The sequence below is a fragment of the Morchella sextelata genome (assembly GCF_020137385.1).
Source record: "Morchella sextelata strain SCLS chromosome Unknown scls_18, whole genome shotgun sequence".
Taxonomy (NCBI): Eukaryota; Fungi; Ascomycota; class Pezizomycetes; order Pezizales; family Morchellaceae; genus Morchella; species Morchella sextelata.
Window position 1 is genome coordinate 1,527,052 of NW_025408633.1, and position 21,279 is coordinate 1,548,330.

At 43.5% G+C, this 21,279-nt stretch overlaps 8 protein-coding genes across 8 annotated transcripts; 4 read left to right on the forward strand and 4 right to left on the reverse strand.

Moving 5' to 3' along the window:
• Positions 1 to 3,527: 3,527 nt before the first annotated feature.
• H6S33_004894 (uncharacterized protein) lies at positions 3,528 to 4,064 on the forward strand (the record flags this gene model as incomplete). The annotated part of the gene is made up of 2 exons (XM_044836263.1): positions 3,528 to 3,659; positions 3,723 to 4,064. The coding sequence occupies 2 exons, from the start codon at positions 3,528 to 3,530 to the stop codon at positions 4,062 to 4,064; spliced, it is 474 nt and encodes a 157-aa protein (XP_044690867.1).
• Positions 4,065 to 4,554: 490 nt separating this feature from the next.
• H6S33_004895 (uncharacterized protein) lies at positions 4,555 to 4,725 on the forward strand (the record flags this gene model as incomplete). Its single annotated transcript, XM_044836264.1, has 1 exon — positions 4,555 to 4,725. One exon carries the CDS (start codon positions 4,555 to 4,557, stop codon positions 4,723 to 4,725), a length of 171 nt encoding a protein of 56 aa, XP_044690868.1.
• A 4,097-nt stretch (positions 4,726 to 8,822) lies between these two features.
• On the forward strand, positions 8,823 to 9,392 carry H6S33_004896 (uncharacterized protein; the record flags this gene model as incomplete). Its single annotated transcript, XM_044836266.1, has 2 exons — positions 8,823 to 8,948; positions 9,009 to 9,392. The coding sequence occupies 2 exons, from the start codon at positions 8,823 to 8,825 to the stop codon at positions 9,390 to 9,392; spliced, it is 510 nt and encodes a 169-aa protein (XP_044690869.1).
• A 1,310-nt stretch (positions 9,393 to 10,702) lies between these two features.
• On the reverse strand, positions 10,703 to 11,062 carry H6S33_004897 (uncharacterized protein; the record flags this gene model as incomplete). The annotated part of the gene is made up of 1 exon (XM_044836267.1): positions 10,703 to 11,062. One exon carries the CDS (start codon positions 11,060 to 11,062, stop codon positions 10,703 to 10,705), a length of 360 nt encoding a protein of 119 aa, XP_044690870.1.
• Positions 11,063 to 12,379: 1,317 nt separating this feature from the next.
• On the reverse strand, positions 12,380 to 12,850 carry H6S33_004898 (uncharacterized protein; the record flags this gene model as incomplete). The annotated part of the gene is made up of 1 exon (XM_044836268.1): positions 12,380 to 12,850. The coding sequence occupies one exon, from the start codon at positions 12,848 to 12,850 to the stop codon at positions 12,380 to 12,382; it is 471 nt and encodes a 156-aa protein (XP_044690871.1).
• A 1,673-nt stretch (positions 12,851 to 14,523) lies between these two features.
• On the forward strand, positions 14,524 to 14,812 carry H6S33_004899 (uncharacterized protein; the record flags this gene model as incomplete). The annotated part of the gene is made up of 2 exons (XM_044836269.1): positions 14,524 to 14,702; positions 14,788 to 14,812. The coding sequence occupies 2 exons, from the start codon at positions 14,524 to 14,526 to the stop codon at positions 14,810 to 14,812; spliced, it is 204 nt and encodes a 67-aa protein (XP_044690872.1).
• A 1,312-nt stretch (positions 14,813 to 16,124) lies between these two features.
• Positions 16,125 to 16,814, reverse strand: H6S33_004900 (uncharacterized protein; the record flags this gene model as incomplete). The annotated part of the gene is made up of 1 exon (XM_044836270.1): positions 16,125 to 16,814. One exon carries the CDS (start codon positions 16,812 to 16,814, stop codon positions 16,125 to 16,127), a length of 690 nt encoding a protein of 229 aa, XP_044690873.1.
• Positions 16,815 to 19,295: 2,481 nt separating this feature from the next.
• Positions 19,296 to 20,901, reverse strand: H6S33_004901 (uncharacterized protein; the record flags this gene model as incomplete). The annotated part of the gene is made up of 2 exons (XM_044836271.1): positions 19,296 to 19,476; positions 19,529 to 20,901. 2 exons carry the CDS (start codon positions 20,899 to 20,901, stop codon positions 19,296 to 19,298), a joined length of 1,554 nt encoding a protein of 517 aa, XP_044690874.1.
• Between the last annotated feature and the right edge of the window lie 378 nt (positions 20,902 to 21,279).

The following is a 21,279-nucleotide window of genomic DNA, read 5'->3' on the forward strand; positions in this document are numbered from 1 at the left end:
GTAAAATCGTACCAGCGTCAACCGGGATGCGCGTAATGTATCAGTATAATCATAGCTGGCGACCGCTACCTCCGCTTTTTGTTAGTAAAATCATCAGAAAAATCGTTGGTCGTGCTCAAAATGGCTAGCGAACAAGGCGGCCCGGGTGATGCATGAGTGGGATTGGGATGCATTATTGCGATGCATTATTGCGATGCATTATTGCGATGCATTATCGAGCATTATTTTAGGGACTAGTCTCGATGCATTTACGGACGATTTTCACTGATGCATTTTCTGCGGTGGTAGAGGAGGTTTTGTAGGCAGTGTACGTAATTGTATCTACAGTAATAGCAGGGGTTTAGAGTCCAAAGTAAGGTAATACATGAATTCTGTATTCTGCATCTGCCGGCTCGCCTTACAAGGTTACAAAGGTAGTGGGGGGTTGTAGGTACCTTTATTCCTCGGCCCTCAGCCCAATTACATGTATGTAGTATCTGTCAGATTAACCACATACAAGTATGGAAGTTATGATAATACATTACCGTCAAAATGGGTAAAAAAAAAATAAGCCTCTAGTAACGATTTACTGTCAAATAAGCCTTAAATAAGTGCTTTTTGATGAGAAACCGTGGTAATAGTATTAACTTGATATAAGGCTCTTTTCTGGGTAAAGATTGATGCAAAATAAGGCATATATATGGCTTATTTTATGAGTAACCCTTAAACTTAGATAATTGTTACAAAATAGTTTATACTGGATCTCCCTCATTCATCAAATAAGCCTTTTTAAGGCTTTTCGGTGGATCAAGTTTATATAACGCTTATATAAGGCTTAAAATTCGCTTTATATTGACCATATATTACTTCCAGCATCAGAATTTCAGTTCTCCCATGGCTCAGTGGGTATCATGAGGTAGATGCTACCTACAAGGCTCTGGGTTCAACCCCCCCGTATTTCTCCTTTTGTCTTTATTTAAAAATAAGCCCTATATCCGAAATAACCCTTAATCCAAAATAAGCCTTAAAACCCGAAATAATCCTTACATGAGATAATGCTTAGTGGCCAGAGTTCGTTATTGTAGACTTGAAAAATCAATAAGCCTTATACTGCCAAAAACCCTTATTTGACCCTTATTTAAGCCTTGCATAACGCTTATTTTTTTACCGATTTTGACGGCAAAGTAATTAAGAACCGTGGAAATGTCGATTTCTTACCATATGATAATATGTTCATTATGTACTAGTGTAAGTAATACTCTTCTATCTAAATTGTGATATCGGGATTGAAATCAACCTTAAGTTTCACGTCGGAGGTTGAGAGGCGCCGTTAAGGCCGGCTAGGAAGAAAGATAGAACGTCGCATTCCCTCCTTTGACATCTAACCGACGGGCTTCCGATGGTCCACCGAGTTCTTGTACTCTAGCACATGAGCATCGATGTCAAGTGTTGGCCTCACTGAGCTCGGAAGGTGCGGTGTTGTAAGGAGATGTTCAGACGGCTGGCTGGTGGCATGTGTTTGCATGTAGGTGCGGTTACTGTGTGCACTTTACACTGATGTGTATCAAAAAGGTAGCAAGAAAAGTAGGCAGAAAAAACCTCGTTCATAAGCATGATGTGTGTCGACCGTGATTATTGGCTACAGTACACATACTAGCATTCATACACACGTATGTATACTTATGCGGATGTGTAACAAAAAGGGAGCAAGAAAAGTAGGCAGAAAAAGCCTCGTTCATAAGCATGGTGTGTATCGACCGTGATCATTGCCTATACGCATACTAGTATTTATACACACGTATGTATACTTATGCGGATGTGTAACAAAAAAGTGTCAAGAAAAATAGGCCGAAGGAGGCTTGGTGTGTGTTGACCGTGATCATTGGCCACGCACATCCTAGTATTCATACACACATATGTATACTTATCCGGATGTGTACTCGGGTACAGGAGAAAGAACCAGAAAATGCAATAGGGTTATTTGTATGGCAGCATTTTCTGGTTCTTATTCCTGTACCCGAGTATGAGAACGGTAGAGAAAAGTAGGCAGAAAGAGGCTTGGTGTGTGTTGACCGTGATCATTGGCTACACACATACTAGGATTCATACACACGTATATATACTTATGCGGGTGTTTATCAAAACGGTAGCAAGAAAAGTAGGCAGAAAGAACCTCATAAGCGTGGCGTGTGTCGACTGTAATCATTAGCTACGCACATACTAGCATTCATATACATACACGTGCACTTATGCGGATGTGTACTCGGGGCAGGAAATAAGAACCTGAAAATGCAAGCTGCAAGCAGGGGCTCAATTTGGTGTAGCTTTTCGCCAGCCGCGAATCAGAGGTCGTTACCATAAAAAGTGATTTTCAGGTTCTTCATGCCTGCCCCGAGTACCAAAAAGGTAGCAAGAAAAGTAGGCAGAAAAAGGCTTGGCGTGTGTCGACCGTGATCATTGGCTACACGCATTCTTGCCACCGTATCATACCGCGAGAAAGACCAATTAGAGAGGTGTTGTTTCATAAGCTTAATCCGAGTTATATACCTCGAACTCAATCACCGGTCTCGCCTCCGTAGATACATAATTAATTGGTTATTTACTTTCGCTTTAGGCAAGGCGAACCACGGGCATGCGCATTGAGTGAATGTTTGTGAAATTAACTGCATAGTACTTCTAGCCCCGCCATATGTCTATGTGTTGCGTCCCAGTCGCGAGCAGTAATTATTGGCCGCTCTTGGTGCAATCCTGATAGTTTTTTATGCCGGTATATCCCAGTACTAAGCTCTTGCGCTGAGGTTGGGTGCTTTCTCGAGCACCACATGACGTATGCATAGACTTGCGATCTGGATAAGTACACCTTCCCCTGACGACCTGCGGTTTCTACAGAGATTACTTCTAAATCCTACGGGAAGTCATCCAATCGCTACTCTATAAATCTACAATTGGCAGAATCTCGGTAGATCTTTGCCCAAACTCGTAGGCATTGGCCAATAGCCAATACTCGTGAATAGGACGGCCCGTATGGGCAATGGACAGGCGACCCGCTGGTAAATGAGACATACTCGTGTTTAGGACCGAAAATATGTATTACCAGCTGCCCATAATTCCAGGAACCTGGTCTGAGCGGGCACTCCGCCTCTAAACTCCAAAGACACTGCTCAATCAACCTTGAGATATAGGATGATTGTGTGCGCTGTGCGGCGTGGCGTTGGCGGTTTGGTCCCAATGGTCAGCTACATTTTTTTGAAATTTTTTGCAGCCTTCTTTAATTCCGCATCGTTGTTAGGGGCTATAAGTGGGCTTTCACGGTCAGAGTACGTATGTAACGTAGCCGGAGCGCCTAGGTTGGGCCACTTCCTTCCTGGCGGGGGTAAATAATATAAATTCCTCTGGTGCCCATCAATATCGGTCCCTTCTATCCATCGACACGATACAAAGTTAACACCAATATCAACAAAGCACTTTCAAGATAAAAACACGAAGCCCTGCCAAGATAAATTACCTTTAGGAGCCCTCACAGCGCATATAAAAACTCTTCATTCATAATGGTTCATGATCAAGAGATTCTTGGTAGGAGCGACATGATCGCGGTTATCATTGGTGGCATAACTATTGTTATCAACCTTATCGCTATCAGCAGCCTCTTCCGGTGCTACCAGAGACGGAGACTGGTCAGGGTACGAAGCCATGTCTCTTGCACATAGATTTATAACGTACTGACGAAGTTATCGCACAAACAGGCGGTAGCAAGAAACGCAAACAGCACTACTACAGCAGTACCCCCGATAGCTAGCAGCCCTATTCATGATCATCGAGAATCACGCCCAGAGAGAGTTGATCTTGAGAACGGATCAGAGAATCTGCCACGCCATATACCAGTAATTCCAAACATGCAGCATTGCCCTGGAGGTGCTCCGGAAATTTCGCATGTCATTCCGCACCTCCCACAAAGACCGTCGGCGGCACAACTGAAATCTGAAAATGGGACTGACGGCCTACATGGATTATCACCCGACGATAGATATAAGGCCCCGTCTAGATCTACCTCCAGGGACCACCGGCCTAATCATGCTCAGAAGTAGCTGGGGTGCTGCGGTTGCTGGGTTGAGGTGGCTACGTGGTGATGTTGATATTCTTGGTTTCGGGGGATTGAAGAGGTTGTCGCTTGTGTCAGGTGGTATCTCTGGATTTGTGGTGCATACGAAAACGGCTTGGCAATCGGATCACGAGATGACTATAAGAGGAATGAAGAGCTAGAGGACACGATTGTATGAAGGCGTGCAGATTTGAATGTATGAAACTATGTATGGGTCTAGAAAACGTTAAAGATATGAAAATGAGAAATTATGGTAATACGACGATAGATATATGGTTATTATAGAATGTCAGGAATAACGAAACTGAGCTCGAATACTGCAAGGGAGGAAATGGGCTAGCCGGGCCTAAGCTATCTCCGTCCTGACTCGGCCCGAGTCTTGAGATCCGAGGCCTAGCCCAGAGGCCCAAGAATGTACCTGGGCCCACAGGCCCAACTCTAGCAGCAATTAATAAGTCACCCTATCATTTAGCACGATGGATCAGACTTACGTTGACCCTGGTGATGATGATGATGATGTCGATGATGATGATGATGATGATGATAATGATAAGGGTGATGGTGATGGTGATGGCAGTGGTGGTGGTGGTGGTGGTGGTGGTGGTGGTGGTGGTGGTGTTGGTATTAGTTTGGTGTTGAAGTGTTGAAAGAGAGGAGGGCCGCTTGTGATGGTGAATTTATAGTGGGAGAGCTATTTATGTGGGAGGGTCATTTAGTCAAAGGTCACTTACCGGGTCTAGAGTTAAGACCTAGTGTAAAGTTAAAATCTCATTTAGTAAAATTCCTCTATATTAGCAACCCAAGGCCCATTTCCGTCCTTAGGAATACTACATGTACTTACCCATTGGTCGAGATGACAAAAGCTTTGGGTTTGTGAGATGAGGGCTCAACACGCATTTGACCAATCTAAAGCCTGATATTCCGAGGTCAGTTCGATTTGTTATTCCTGAGATTCTGAGGTATCTGCTGAATTCATGAAACCAGTGTGATTTGGAATGTCTTCTTTTTAATTTTCAAGTTCCATTGCGATCCATTCATAATATAGCCAGATAGCAAATTAAGGACTCTCGGCCCAGTGTTACTTGTATTGTGATAAATATACAGTTGTACTCGATGATGATGATGAAAGGAAAGAGAAAGAGAGGGAGAACTATAGCTAGGAGAGCGAGCTGACAGGACAGGAGCCCCCTTTTGCTCCACGACGACCCGGACCCTTGTCTGATCGAGGCCCCCTTTCCTGTTGTTCAACATCCAGCATGACAGTACTGTAACATGTACGCCCAAGATATCATTTGCCTGGACTTTCTAGTTTAGACCGAGAATATAGTTGCTAAGGATCTTCAAACATCACTCGAGCATCAAATCCGATCATATTTGAGAAATTGATTGATTGATTCATTTTTAATGCCAGAACGAGAAACATAAAGCTTTGAACCCAATAGGAGTTATCCGGGAAGGTTATTTTGCTGAACCCGGCTCGACTAGGAGAGAGCGCGGCCGGACCAGAAGGTTTGGATCGAGTGATATTCTATGAAGCGACCTCACATTACATAATAATAGTTATTGTCTCTCATACTCGCATGCAACCGTGAAGTTATAGCGAAGTATAAGGGATTGCCACTGTCCCATTGGAACATTTGGGAAAACTCCAAAAACCCAGCCTGACCGTCAAGGTGGGTATTGTGGAGATGGAGGACACGGGATTCGAACCCGTAACCTCCCGCTTTGCAGCAAGTGGTAACCAGACAGCCATGCCCTGGCCCAGATTGCAACTTCAACAAGCCTCTAGTGATGGGCATAATACAAAACAAGACGATACTTGAGGACTTTTTTGTCTTTTCTTGTCTATTACAGAAAGACAGGTCTCGGAATAGGTAATACTTGAGCCATGTACATGTATTGTGCGAAGTCTCGAGACTTAGGGTTAGGGTCGATCATCTGCTTGATCTTCCGTATCAGGTTACGATGATATTCTTTTTACGCGATGATATTTTTTTATACGATATTTTTGGGGGAAAGCCAGAAAAACCAGATTTTAATGCTGATAGATTTAGATCACAGACGATCACTCACATATTTCGAAAAGTCTCGAGACTAGACTTTTTCTGTTTTGTCTTATTTTATTTTCTCTCATTCTCCCGACGTCCTTTGTAAACAGATGACAAACATTGCGCAGTAATGTATATATTTGTTTCTGCGTCCACAGCTTTCTATGAGAAATGGTCCACCTAGTACACCTTCTCTCTTATGAGGATTCGTTTAGAACGTATATTTTGCGGAGACAAATTGCCCATACAAGAATTAACAAGACCAAAGACTCAGAAGAGCATAAAAAAAATTTTTTTTTTAAATAGTTCTATTAAACGGAAGCATATATTCCAGTGTGGGAAGCGGCCTACGAACGCAGAATAAGGCAAGATTACGGTGTCTTTTTAAGGTTAGGGTTAATTGCTGTCCTTAACGAGTTGATACATGTATCACAAGTGCCCAGAACACCACATGAAAGACAGATGTTCTTAGCAAAAGATGGATATATATATAGAAGCAAAAGATGGATATATATATAGAAGCAGAAGTAAACTTCTCTTCTCCTATCGACTTTTGAACAATTTACGATCCTTCTGGCTTGCAAGCAACCCATTACATCTAGGTCTGTGAATGGTTTTAAAATGGTGGGGGTTATGCGTCCAAAGGTAATGACTTGTACAATAGTGCACAAAACCAGTTAGTATATACAGCCACTCAGCAAAAGTGTTCGCGATTGAGTTTTAATGTCAGTGCGCAGTGTGGCGCACCCGTAATTAATTTTGATGTTATCAATGTTGAGATTCAAAACAACGAAAAATATAAATATAGTTCGTGGCTGTAATAAAAGAAGGTAGGGAATTGATCATATTCTTCATTGCTTCTGGGCGCTATTGGTCACTGGGAAGTTTTCTCTTGGGATTGTTTAATGGTCCGCCACGGTTACACATAGATAAATGTCTCACTCCGAAATCGGAATCACGAATACGTTTGCGGGGTGGCTGTGCTCCTACTCTCCCGACACCGCGTCCAAATCTCGAACGGACCAAAATGAGACCGCTCAGCGCAGCACCCCCGTAACATATGGCGGGAAAGCCAGCGATATATGTATGTTTGGTGCCTCATATCATATAATGCTGACTCCAGTCATTATATTCTTATATTCTTTAAATATCAATATTGCACATCTGTCGGGGTCGGTCGAATATCCGGCCGAGCGCCCGTAAACAAAGGTGATGACTCTTCGGGCTTGGCAGTCTCCAAACATGGCGCATCACTCGTAGGGTTTGTAACCCCACCCGATCCTGGCGCATGTCGTAAATACATGTACATGTATCCACAGTTGTCAATTACATCGTATCCAACCCCGCCATTTTCTTTGGAGATGCATCTTTCGGTTGCCACTGTACTTTGGTAAGAGGCAAAGTACTGCGCATGCGCGTTCTGCGAATGTTTTTGTGCGACCAGCAAACCCTCACAAAAAGATGCGTTGTCCCGATACTTACTTGAAGAGACCTTTCGTGATAGCCGCTCGGGTGTACGTGCCTCAACCTCCAGACTTTCAACCTCCAGACTTTCAACCCTGAGGCGGGGCTCACATCATAGGCCCGGAGCACACGTATATCCGAGCATGAAATTGATTCCCGACCGCAGCTGTTAGGCTGCGTATATACACAGATTCCAAATCCAAAATATTTCGAATTCGTAAGCCCTTTGACGGGGCTAGCTATTAAGGCCTCCGACCACTGGAGTGAATGCGCCAGGTAGGCTAAGCCGATCAGACTCATGATCAGCGCCCTGTCATATACATGCATATCGTATACATGTATTACTAACCCCGGGATTCCAGAGCCCCGTTCGAAGGGAGTTTTCGCTACCAAGACAAGCTCCAAAGAGCCCCATGCTCTGTCAACTTTAAAGTCACTGCATGCAGGCAAGTACGGGTGTAGGGTTCATCCGGGTTTAAGCTATTCCCAGTCAGTGATCCTCTCCCGCATGCATACATACATGTATCCATCGTAGGGCGGAATCAACGTTAGATGGAGGCTATGCTTAGGCCTCGCTACACGTACTTACGTACCATGTCTCAGGTTTTTCGACTGAATGTGCGCAATGTGTACTTACACAAAACCGCTGCTTACACATGGCCACGAGAGATATTCAAATCGGAGTGTTTGGATATCCGGATCCCCCGAGCCCCGACGTCCAGTTGCACTTTCGTTATGAGGGCAGTGAGCCACTATGCACTGTCTTCTCGCCACCCGGCCCCCGATGTACCGCAGTATGTACCCAACAGGTGCCTGACGTACTCTCTCTACATAAATGGGAAATGATCGCTTATTCGGCTGAATTAATGGCCTAAAATGGAAAAAGGTCTGTGTGTGTGGCACGCACCGCCACACCCAATAAATGCACTTTCTTGCCACTAGCTGCACGGCCACATCTGAACTTTTATTTCAGCCTTCTTTAATTCCTCGTTGTAGTAGCTACATGTAGTGGGCTGTCACCACCAGAGTACGTAAGTCATACAACCGGTGCGCCTGGCGTGAAGCAATGTTTAAACCCAATGATGCCCCCACAAGTTGTATACAGGTATAACTTCTATCCACCACGAATATGCCAATATCGATATCAACAAAGCCTTCCAAGATCAACGATATCGACTTCACCACCGACACGGCCCCTTACATAACGCATCTAAAACTTCTCGACTTTCGTAATGGGTAAACATCAGGATCTCCTTAGCAGGAGCGATATAATCGCGCTTATCATCGGTGCCATAACGATTGCTATCAACCTTATCGCCATAAACCACCTCTGCCGGTGCTACCACAGACGGAAACTGGTAGGTTTCGAATCCTTTTATTAGCACATCTCTTCTTCTCCAATACTAACGGCTTTATAGCATGAACAGGCAGTATCGAATAACGCAAATTGTAACGGCACCATGACATATACTACAACGTCCGCACCCCCTGTACCGAACATCTCTACCAACGACCATCGAGAATCACACCCACGCCCACACAGAGTTGATATCGAGAGCGGACTAGGCAGCAGCAGGCAAAACGCAAACCATACACTTGTATCCACCGCCCCAAATATGCAGGCCGTCTTCGCAGGTGCTCCGAACATCCAGCTCGTCATTCCACCCCTCCCGCAACGACCGCCGCCGGTGCAGCGGAAGTTGGAAGGTGAGGGTAGCAGGCGACATGGATTATCACTCCACGATAACCATAGGGCTCCGTCTGTTGAGAGAGACCGAAGGGCTGTTTATGCTGAGCAGTAGCTGGTGGTGCATGTGGGTATGCTGCTAAAATGGTTGAGCAATCGGGGCATTGTGGTGTGGGGTATGAACGTTACTGGCGAGATAGAGGGGGAAGTGGGGTATAGGTAGGACTGCGAAGAGATGATTAGATGAAAACACGCGGGCGTGGATATTGTATGCGGCTATGAGGCTAGAAAACTATAATAGTTAGGAAAAACAGGTGATGTGGACGGGGATATGTAGGTTTGAATCAGGCATTTCCCTGTGCAGTTCGGGAAGGTGAGATATGTTCCTTTTTATACTACACTTCAGACTTGTTGATACTTTTATCTCTGTCAACTCACTTGTATAAACTCGAAAACTAAAAACATTAACATTCGAATATTTCGTCGGGGTCGATCTGTACATTTTCGCAGGACATGTACAAGCGTGACTTCTTCATGGTCATACAAGAATATAGCGCTGATCAGTATATTACTGTTAAGCTAAGATCAGGCAGTCTTTGCGTATAATAATAGTGTGTTCGTGATTGGGCCGAATCAGAGAAATGGGCGCGGTCGAGTGATAGTTCATGATGCATCGCCGCTTGGTGGCCAGCACCAGTGAGCAATCCGGGGTAAGTATCCGATGCAGTGTGGGTGCAACGATTCAGTATGGTTAAACCTTCATCTGTAAGATGGTAGTCAAGGCTATCATCAGTTTGGGTTCTAGATAATTCATTGTTTCTACTTCCAATCGAACTTCTATCTTAATCAAAATCGGTGTCAAAGCTCGATCGAGTGATACTAGAATTTCTACCCTGGCACCAGAAGGCATGGGGCCTATCTACATAAGTAGTCTGTTCTCCTGAGTGAACGTTCCACCTCAATCTGACCAACTATCCTCACATAAAGTACAAGCTGGTTCCGGCCTTTGGCCGGTGAGAATAACGAAATGAAAGATAATGAGACCGCTAAAAGATGTGTACCTGCACATCACAACCACACCAGAATCACAAGGCGTACCACAATCACACAATAGCAGAATTAAATAACAAAAAGAAAGGCAGCCTCAAACATAACCTCCAACATTTCTTTTCAGCTTGGTCATCCTGGTCAGATAGCTCGGGAAAAAAAGAAAATATCCAAATTGCACCCAATCAAAACCTATAAAACACACATTGCATTGGTCTCGATAAACTCAGATGCTGACGGAATTAGGCAGTTCTTCCAGGGTAATTGGGGTACATACCCTCCTACGCACGCGTACCACCCGCACCCTAGCTCTGAGCCTGGTAGCCTGGCGCGAGACTAATATTGCATACGTAGGTATACTCTGTATATAGCTGTATACTAGTTGATAGACTGATTCATCCTGGCCCTTTTCAACCTCCTTACCGTACCTGCAAAACACAGAAACCCAGATAAGGTGCTCTCCTCAGCAGCAATCTTTCTCGCAATCTCCAAACTCATTGTTAACAACATTGTCCCTGCGTCCTCAAACTGTCGATGCATGACCGCAAGCTGCCCATGGGCCTCAGCAAACTCGGGGTCCGAAACCGCGGCTTCGGAAATCATGTTGCGTTCTTCTTCCTTCGATAAGAAGTCTGTGATCATGGACTGCATTAAGATGTGGTGGCGCGTGAGTTTCTTTAGTCTGGAGAGAGCGCCGACAGCGAATGTAATGGATATCGGTTGCGGGGTGTTGGACATTGTGGGGGAGTTGTGAGTTTTGTTCGTATGAAGGTTATCTTGTGAATAGTGATGTGTGGTGTTGGTGTGTTCTTGGATAGATGTTGCGATTCCTGTCTTATATATGTACTTGGTGTTACAGGAAACACGAACACTGCTCCTAAGTCAAAGAACAAGGATAATACGAGTGATGGGTTGTGATGTGGGTACGGTCGGGTAACGAGGGAACAAGCATAGAAAGGTACCGAGGGGTGTGGGGGCACCGGGTGCAACCACACTAGTATTAGGCTGTTGTGAGGGCACGCTTACTATTGGGTGTCTCACCCGGAACGGAATAGAAGCGGGGCTTATGGCTGCAGGCCATTCTACTTAGGGAAGTAGCTCTAGGACAATAGCATGATACAGCTCGGTTACTGGCAATTGCGGGGTTCATGGTTACGTGTCGGAATTAGAATGGATGACCGGGACTATGCGGGGGCGCTTTTCTATTGGGGTTATCTTCGGGTTGATTGTCTTATTCTATTATCGTTATCTCATTAGTATTAGAAAGCGGGCCTTGGCATAGGTTCCAACATGTATAAATAGGGAAGGGTTCAGCTTCGTCTTAGTGGCATCATCAGTCACTCAGCGAGCGGAATCCGGTTTACAATATTACAAGTTTAAAAGCTACAGAACTATCGCTTAGCATTGGCATTTCCCCAAACACTTGGGTTCTTGGCGAACTATGACTTTCAAGTTTTTATTATGCAAGGATCTTGTCCTGGAAGCAGGCTTTTCAATTGGGGGAGGGGGGGGGCTCGATCATTTGGATGGGATGCCATGAAGGCGCCCATATATGGTTTTGCACCCTCCCCTGGGCCGCAGAATTAGGTCAAAAAGCACAGCTCAATTAAACGACATCGGTCGAAAGGCTATTTAAAATCAATAACCACCACTCCTTTACGGACTTTACTCGCGCCTGTATAATTTTAGGCTATCCGGGCCGGCCCAGGATATATAGCACGGGCTAGTATAGCTTACAGTTGGGCGGGCTGGAGAACTATATAGCAGAGGCCGCCAGGCCGAGCCGACCCATACTTCTGCCCGGGTTAGCCCAACGCTAAGCTTGACATGAAGTATAAGTATGTAGCTTCATTTAGACCACGGGTACTGGCTTGATTGATATTTTATTCGTGTATGCAGCCCGGAAGCTTTGCTTAATATAGTTCACTGGTAAAGTAATAGTCAAAAATTTAATCACCTAATATTCTCGCTAATTCATTGATTCAAACTTCTAATCAGATCTTTCAAATATGAACTCATCAAGATTAACGTCTTACGTATGGATCTAAAGAAGTCCTACTGTGATCTGTGAATACGCAATATTTCTTCAATGCTAGACGTTCTTTCATCCATTCTGGAAGCCATTTTTTCCATCCTCGATAGCTGCTCCTCCATAATGACATCCCTAACCCTCGAATAAACCTCAAATGAAGATACTCTAACCCTTTTCAACCTCCTTACCTCTGCCCGCATGCTCCTCACGCCCTTCAGGACTTCTTCATGAATAGCAATCTTACTTTCGAGTTCCAGAGCCATAGTGTCCAATATCGTCAGCGCTTCCTCATGTTGTTGACGCATGAATAGAACCTGCTCTTGGGCCTCGGTGGACATGAGTTCGGACATGGCGTCGTCGCATTCCTGTCTGTGGTTTCTTTCAACGTTAAAGAGGTCGGTACCCATGTTTTCAAGTAGGAGGTGGTGGTAGGTGAGTCTTGTTAATTCGGCGAGAGCGGCAAGAGTGGCTGCAGATCGTTGTGTGTTGGCCATGTCGAGTGTGAGTGAGTAGTATTTTTTGGATGAAGGTTTAGTTTAGGCTTGGATGAAGGTTTTGTTCAGATGAATGTTAGGTTTGTTGTTGGAGGTAAATTTGCTGTTTGATGTATTTTTTGAAGTATTGTCAGGAGAGATGTTGCCGTCTATACCTTATATATTTATAACCCGCAGAAACTATAGCCTTCGAGTTTCATGACACTCATCGTAGGCTAAAAGTTGAACGTTAATATACTTATCTTAGGACTAAGATGGCATTAGGCTCGCTTGAAGCTTGCGCGTGACGACCCACTTGAAAGATTCAATCGAAAATGTCTTCAAGTTTTCCGGATACGTCCCTTAAGCAAGGATATTAATCTCGAAGCTCAGAAATTTGGAGGTAATGATGTTTTCTAATCTATTAACTTTAGCGATAAGTAAGCAATGATTATGTACAGGGATAAAAGATTATTTATTGCTGGCAAGGCTCCTGTGTTGCCGTTTACACGTACTTGCTAGTCGCGTATATACGGCGTTTAGAATAATTTAGGGCGAGTCATATTCCATGATCCCTCGCCACTTGAACTGAGGCCAAGCCTGCCAAGCCTACCAAGACAGGGGTTAGGTTTAGGGTTCTGATTTATCTTCTCCAGGTCGCTATCCCTTCGTTCGTGCCCATCTACACAGTAATTAAACGAGAACTGCAGAAAATATCTGTTGAAAAAGAGGTCACAGACTGTGGCCTAACGCCTAAAGAGGTGCGCTGAGTTTGGGCTAAGTGTATTAATGATTAGAATTGTTAGCGCAAGCAAACTGTTTTATTGTCGAAAAAGAAAGGAGTATTTTGTGTTTAGGGAGTGGCGGCTCAACATCAGGTTAGTTTACACGAAGTGGACACATGCCAAGGGTGACCCGGCCACTACACACTGACGAAATATCCTCAAGTATCGTCCTATTTTGTATTGTTCCTATTACTATTTGTTAACTGATTTCATGTTTTAGTATGGTTTTGCCGAGAAAGATACTTTTAGCTAAACAAAACAGAAATTTTCTATAGAGAAAGAGAGAATCGAACATGGTTGCCAAGACTCATGAAATATCACTCGACCATCAAATCCGACTACACTTCACGCCAAACAGACACTTGTACCCGCTGGAAATTACCCAGATAGAATATCTCACCAGTCCTGACCTAAATGATTCTGAAAAATGGAGGACCTGACCTGGGATACCCGGGATACGATCCGGGCAGATGGCTTGAAACATTGCAACAAGAGATCAAAAAACGCCATCGTCAGATTTTGGTTATAATTGGGGCACAAAATGAGAGTCTTGCAAAGCTCAATGAGTGTACGGTTGTTCTTCGCCTACAGTATATCTACTACGGGAAAGTGGATATTATCTTATCAATTTTTGACTACGCAGTTCATCTTTCAAATCCTCACCAAGGCGTACAATGATCTCGTCTACAGTCTACTACTACTTATCCTCTCCAGCCGGTGTACCTCATGATTGCAAGTTGATTAACTGCCTCACCCATACTCAAATCATTCCATAAAGCCTTCTCAATGACGAATATTCTGGCTCGACCTTTATCAATCATTTCCCCCAACATTTTAATAGCTTCCGTAAACTCCCAGCCCACGAATCCAATCCTCCTATGTAGGTCGGGAAAGGGTCCTGTATCAAGAATGGCACCGCGAATTACCACCTCAGATAAGGACATACATCTTGAAAGCTCTGTATACAACTTAACACGCATACCCCGGAGTAATATTTCGGCCCTGCTCAGTTTTGTGAGCTCTGTAAGGAGTGTGGTAGACGACATGCTAGGTAATATCAAAGCTATGTTAATATGCTTTACTGTACGGTTAGTGACGATATACAGCTTTATGTGTTGTCATTCGCACATTATATACTAGACTATGACACTGCTGAGGTACTTGGGTTTCAAGGTTTCAAGATTTCAATGATGGCTGAAGTTGCCTTGAAGCGTCTTTCAAGTTCAACCATAGATGGTTTTTAGTTTTCGGTTATCTTCTTGATCACTCGTTTGATTGCCGCCACCTCCGGCTATCCACCTTGGTCTTCCCTGCTAGACTCTGGTACAACATTAAGGCCTCGCCATCTATCCTCACGTGGATTATAAGAGCTATTGCGTGAATGCTAATTGCTTTAGTGAGCCAAGTACGTCTTGGATGCAATTTCAATTATTCCGTGAAACAATGTTGCCCACCCTATAAGGTCGGACTAAGATTTAGGCGTGTGCCTAATCGATATCGAGACGGATAAAGTGATCTTTAGTTTATGCTAAAACTTCAGTAAGAAAACATCTCGCATATAAAACGTTTCGCTGATAATCGAAGGGAATAAAGGTTACGGCCTAGGTTACAAGGACCACGGTGTAACTGTAAGTCCTCACTCAGCGAATGAATTAACAACTTCCAGAAAGCTTGTTGTTATTGCCTGGGATTGTTTATTGGTCTGTTGCCAACTTGTGAATTATCCCATTATAACAGAAGCGCTTCTCAAATCGGATAAATCAGAACACTAAGACTTAGAACATTACAGAAAACAGAATTGGCATGTTGAAAGGGTAGAGGCTTTTGATCAACTTTGATGAACGATCATATTTGACGTTTTCTCTATATGACAGAAGAAGGAAGAGAAGAAACAGCGAGAGTAGAAGGAAAGATACAGTGCGGGCCATCCACCCCTGTCTCCCACCTCGCAGGGACGTACTATTGTATCGAAGACGCTAATTTTAACATGACATATAAGTATAACGAGTTAAGAAAATGTATGATGCGATGAAACCACGTTGATATATAGGCCAGGGGGGAACTGTTACTCTGGACACTGTACCTTTTAAGTTATATCATCTTAACAATATCAGCAAAACATTTCCCTTGTCGGACTATTAATTGGGAAATCTGTTCAAACCATCGATCCAGAGCCAAGATCTTGAACATATTAAGTAAACTCTTTTATGTTCTAATAAAATGAAATTCGTTTATCCGAGTGATATCTCATGACCTCAACTAGGACATTGAGTTACATGCGCATGTTTCCCCCCCCCACCCCCCCATCCCCTTAAAAGAAAAAGAAAACAAAGTCAAAGCTAGCAGACATAGGAAAAGTCTACATAATAATTTATTGGGAACGAACTCCAACCTTTTGAGCGTTTGTAACCCATACGATTCTACGTAATTAAATCCCCTTATTCTCATGCGTAGAATACAATCGCCTAATACATAAGGACCGTCTCATCATGTCCTTGTAAAGTTTTTGCTTAGTACCCTGTATCCAGAAATGCCAGGGGATATTCTGTTTTGGAAAGACGCTCATGCACTACTCTGATACCCTTTTTCTGTTCAAGTAAGTCAAAAAAACGTAAACAATTGGCGCATGCTTTTGTCTGAAAGAGGATAAAGTTGCTTCTGCTGTCCCCGCTGTTCCGCATGCGATGAACCAACCTTGAAAGGTTACAGTCCCTATCAGGTATGTCCGTCGGGCGTATAGCAATAGAGACCACCTCACCCGAGCACCTCGCCGCCAGCACCGTCATCGGTACCGTTTCGGCACAATCTCCATCCCAGGTTCTATAGTGACTATCATTCCGTGAGGGTGCTGTCTGGTGAGAAAGCTCGGGGGTTCCCGTGCCGGCGGTTCGTACAAGAGCCCGTCTAGACGGGCCGTAGATCGCCTCTTCTAAACTCTCCAACCTTTCCTGCCGCCAGCGGAGCTTGCTCATCTCGTTTTTCGACTTGAAATCTTTGGCCAGATAGGATTTCGAAGTTCCGCAAACCAAGACGGGGGACCCTGATTTAGTAGTTCCGTACATAACGCACACCATGCGCGGCTTCCCTCTTCCTTTTGCACTGCCACCCAGCTTACAGAGGGCGCCCAGTACCACTGTCACGGCAAGAGCCCAGTCAAACCTTATTCTCCTCGATGGAAATCTAACTACCGGGTTTGTCATTGTAATTGACAAAACTGCGGAAATGGCACAATGTATGTAAAAGACCTTGATAAAGACTCCATGGACTTTGATAGTCACCGGGCTCATGTCGGTAAATTTATCGCGGCTGGATTATCAGTAGTGTTACGCACCGTTTCTAAAGGATTAGGTAAGTGACATACAAGAACGGGTCAATTATGCTCTCCCAAACCCTTTTGAGATCCACTTGTTCTTGGCGGCCGATTTGTTTATTGCGTATCGTAGCCTGCTCCAAGAATTTGTGAATTTCAGGTCGAGTATAACCCAAAACATCTTGAAGAACAAGCGTACTCTGAAGAGGTAGCCTATAGTACCTATTTCCTTGTAGAGGGGAATCAGAACCCATGACAATTGATAGGATGTAGAAGTGAGCAATTCTTATTACGAACAGTGTCGATATACTGGAAACTTCAAAAATAAGCTAGAATATCGCAATAGAGAGCATCCTTATATAAGTCCTACCCTATATCTACCATATCTCTCATCAAGAGCTGTAACGGCATCAGATGATACGGACCACAAAAAAGCAGTATCAGCCACCTTTTCTGCTCGCTATTGACCTCCGCATCATATGTGCCGTGACAGCAAAAAGGACAAACGATATAATGCATGTGGTACAATTGGGCATAAGGTGAAGGTTTCAATATCGACATCGCATCAGTCCTGAAGTTCATAGCTGCAGTTTCGTAAACGCGTTTCAGAAGATGTGCCTGTAGGGTTAGGGTTGTGCTTATCAAGAATATGTTTTGAGAAACTTGAAATGTAGGTTTGCTCTACTTGATTGTGATCCGCGTTTCGAAGCAGCTGGAGAGCGTTATTCATACGACGTGAAAAGTGGGGATCAATCATGTCACATGCAGCATCGTTGTGACTTCAACTTTTGATGATGATTACAAGTGAAGGAGCTGATCTCTCTTCTTATCTCAGCACTGACCAAACGCTATACTATACAGGTCATAGTGACTCCTATCTGGCCATATGCCAGGACACGGACTGCAATACTCATATGTACTCTACCCCTTCTCGCTACATTATGTGCAAAACGAGATAATGCTTCCGTACATACATACTCGGGTTAAGTAAGCAATCTACGCAAGGTTAATGTGATCATTGAATCACAAAATCGCCTACTTATCCCTAAATCCCTGGTAAAATGGATAATTTTCCTACAATACTATGCATCTTATACGACACCACATTTACCGCAGATCATGAGAACTCTCAAACGCAGCATAGGTATTAGTGAGCAGACTTGCCACAACTTGAGGAGTTAAACCACGAGACCAAAATACAACTTATGAAAACACAAATCTACAAACGGGTGGAATAAATTTCGGCAGCAACTCATTCAGCTCTACTCAGCGGCGCCAACAACTGAGCCGGGCAGCCGGGCGTTTGTGGACATCTGTATCAATTGATGCCAAGGTTTGGTTTGTGATTTGACAAATGTAATTGTAATTGTTGTGCCGGATTGCATAAAATACCATGCATGAATCTCGGCAATTCTTGGCAATTCTTGGCAACTTGAATCGCAATTCTTGGCAGTTTCAATTTGATAACAGCCCGCATTGTGTGGTATGATGGTCTGTAGTAGTAACATGAGTCGGAGTCGAATCTAAGGCCTAGAAATTTTAATAGGGATAGTGTAGCATACGTGTGAAGTATATATAGAAGAAGATAGCGGCTAGGTATGCCTGTTGCCGTGTAGTTGAGCGGCGATTTGATACTTGGTATAATGGTGATGGTTACTATGCATTGAGGTTTACTCCCCAGTAGCATCTTTCAGAGTCGAGTCTAAACCCTGGGAATTATAATATAGATAAGAGACTATACGTTGAATCTATATATTTAATAAAATACGAGCTAAGTGCTCTTATGCCCGAGTAGGTAAGCAGGATGGTGGTAACTGTTACAATGATGGTGGTTACCATACAGCAGGTTCGACACCATCTTTCGGAGTCGAGTCTAAGCCCTGGAAATCATAATATAGATAGCATACTATGTGTTGACTATATACATTGAATAATTTACCAGCTAAGTATTCTTGTTGCCGCGTGGTTAAGCGGGAAGCGGTACCTGTTACTATGGTGGTGGTTACCATATAGCAGGTTCGACACCATCTTTCGGAGTCGAATCTAAACCCTGAGATTTATAATATAGATAGCATACTATGCATTGACTATAAATATTGAATAAAATACAAGCTAGGTACTTGTTTGGCTGAGTGGGTACGCGGGAAGCGGTACCTGTTACTATGGTGGTGGTTACCATACAGCAGGTTCGACACCATCTTTCGGAGTCGAATTCAAACCCTGAGATTTCTAATATAGATTGAATATTATGCGTTAAATGTACATATGAAATAAAATACTCCCTAGATATTTTTCTGGGCCTTGTATTGCGGCGAGATAACACTAGTTATAATGATAGTGCAAATAATTCTCAATCATTCATACAAATACTCTAACCGGATATTGTTTCCAATACCAAAGCATCTTGCTCCGCCTTTTCCAATGTTTTACTCATTTCATCAGCTACGTTGAAAGCTATCAGGCTTGACCTTGCCCACGATTTCTGACACTCTCCTGCTTCAATTATATCTTCAGATAATCTATTACGGCAGTCGGTAATTTGATGCTTTGCACTGTTTTAAGTGTTAGATATCTATATTATTTGAGGGAATATATCTAACTTACCTGCTAAAACCTCTCTCACACTCCGCTGCCATTGCTGGTACAGAAAAAGTATCCAGAGCAAAAATAGATAGCTTGGGATATGTTGGCTTTTTGCTAATCCACCACTGAATAGGATTCTCTAATTCGTCCTCATTATGCTCACACCATCGCAAATAATGGTCCATTTCATCCATGTCTATTCTTGGAGAAACCTTTGGCTTTTTGAAGCTGCGTACTGATTTTGGTGGGCCCATGGCTGCCGGGTTTTGATTTCTTCTTGGTGAATCTGGAGTAGAAATCGCTTGTTGATGCAATGATAATGACTTGTAATTGGTAATCCAGAGCTGACGAACAAGATGCTTTGCATGAGATACCCAATCTGGATGCCCACCCCAACCGGATTCACTGGCAAAGAAGTTGTCCATGTTTGGATTCAAAATGATAGTGGCACAAAGAACAGGTGACAGTGTCTCAAGGGAATAATACTTATTGAACTTTTCGATGGCTAGATCCAGTGATCTCTGTAGAGGGGAATGTTGAAGGGCAAGGTTGGATTTTGTTTGTGCAAGATGATTTGTTAATGCCTGGGGTGATGTGTAAACTTCATAAAGCGAACCCTGAGCTTTATTTCCCTCCAGAGCAAGAGTCTCTTCCCTGAATGGCTCCAAAATTCCGGAAATTGTTTGCAGTACTGACCAGTCATCTGAAGTTAGGCGGTCATTGGAGATTGTTATTTTGGAATCTTCCATGATGAGCATTTGAAAGTGCAAATCAATTGCTTGCCGGAATTCAAGAGCTCGAGAAAGTGCGTCATAATCACCCGTCCATCTTGTAACATTGCCCAATATCAATTGCCTGGCCTGTTTCCCAGAACCAGCCATCATTTTCTCCACCAATTCCGCAAAAGCGGCCCGTCTCTGTGGGGATCTCTGAATCCAAACAGTAATACTCCTTAATTTCCCTAAAGGTCCAACCTTCCTCCACTCTTCCACTTCACGGTTCTCTTGCTCAATACTGTCTTTTTCCACTCTATTGTTGGCCAGCCTGGAGGATTTTTTGCCATAGAGAAACACCTTGACCACTAGGTTCAAAATATGACCATAGCATCTGTTGAACCGGCTTTGAGTATTGAAGATAGGGTTATTGAGTTGGATCTCATAACTGGAATTGATTTGCGCTCCAATATAGTCCAATGCAGTAACATTATTACTAGCATTATCTAGAGTAAAAAATCCGAGTATTTTTTCAATTTTGTACTCAGTAATAACTCCCCATACTAGAGACCCCTGGTTATCACCAGTATGTGCTCCCACCATTTTCCTTAGAGCTAGTAACCCATGGCGTAGAGTAGCATTTTGATCCAGCCAAAATCCGACAACAGCAATCATGGACATATTGTTTGGGGAGGTCCAAAGATCAAAGCTCAAATGTATTGAGGAAACCGCTTCACTCAATTTTAGCTTAACAGCTTCTTTATTTGCTTGAAATGAATCAAAGATCCAACGAGATATGGTGGATCCGGATTTGGGGAGAGCTCTGCCGATTTCTGTAAATGTGGCTTTCTAATATCACCTATTAGGACCTGGTATGTTAAATATGTGAAATCAGTGGTAACCACTTACAACTGCACAGCAATATACAAATATTGCTCTCAACATCACAGAAGTTGCCTGTGCAAATGGTATATTAAACATTATAATATATCTTAGTAGCAGCTTCTTGAAAACCTCAGAATTAAATACCAAATTTGGTATAGAATTTCGGAGAGTTTG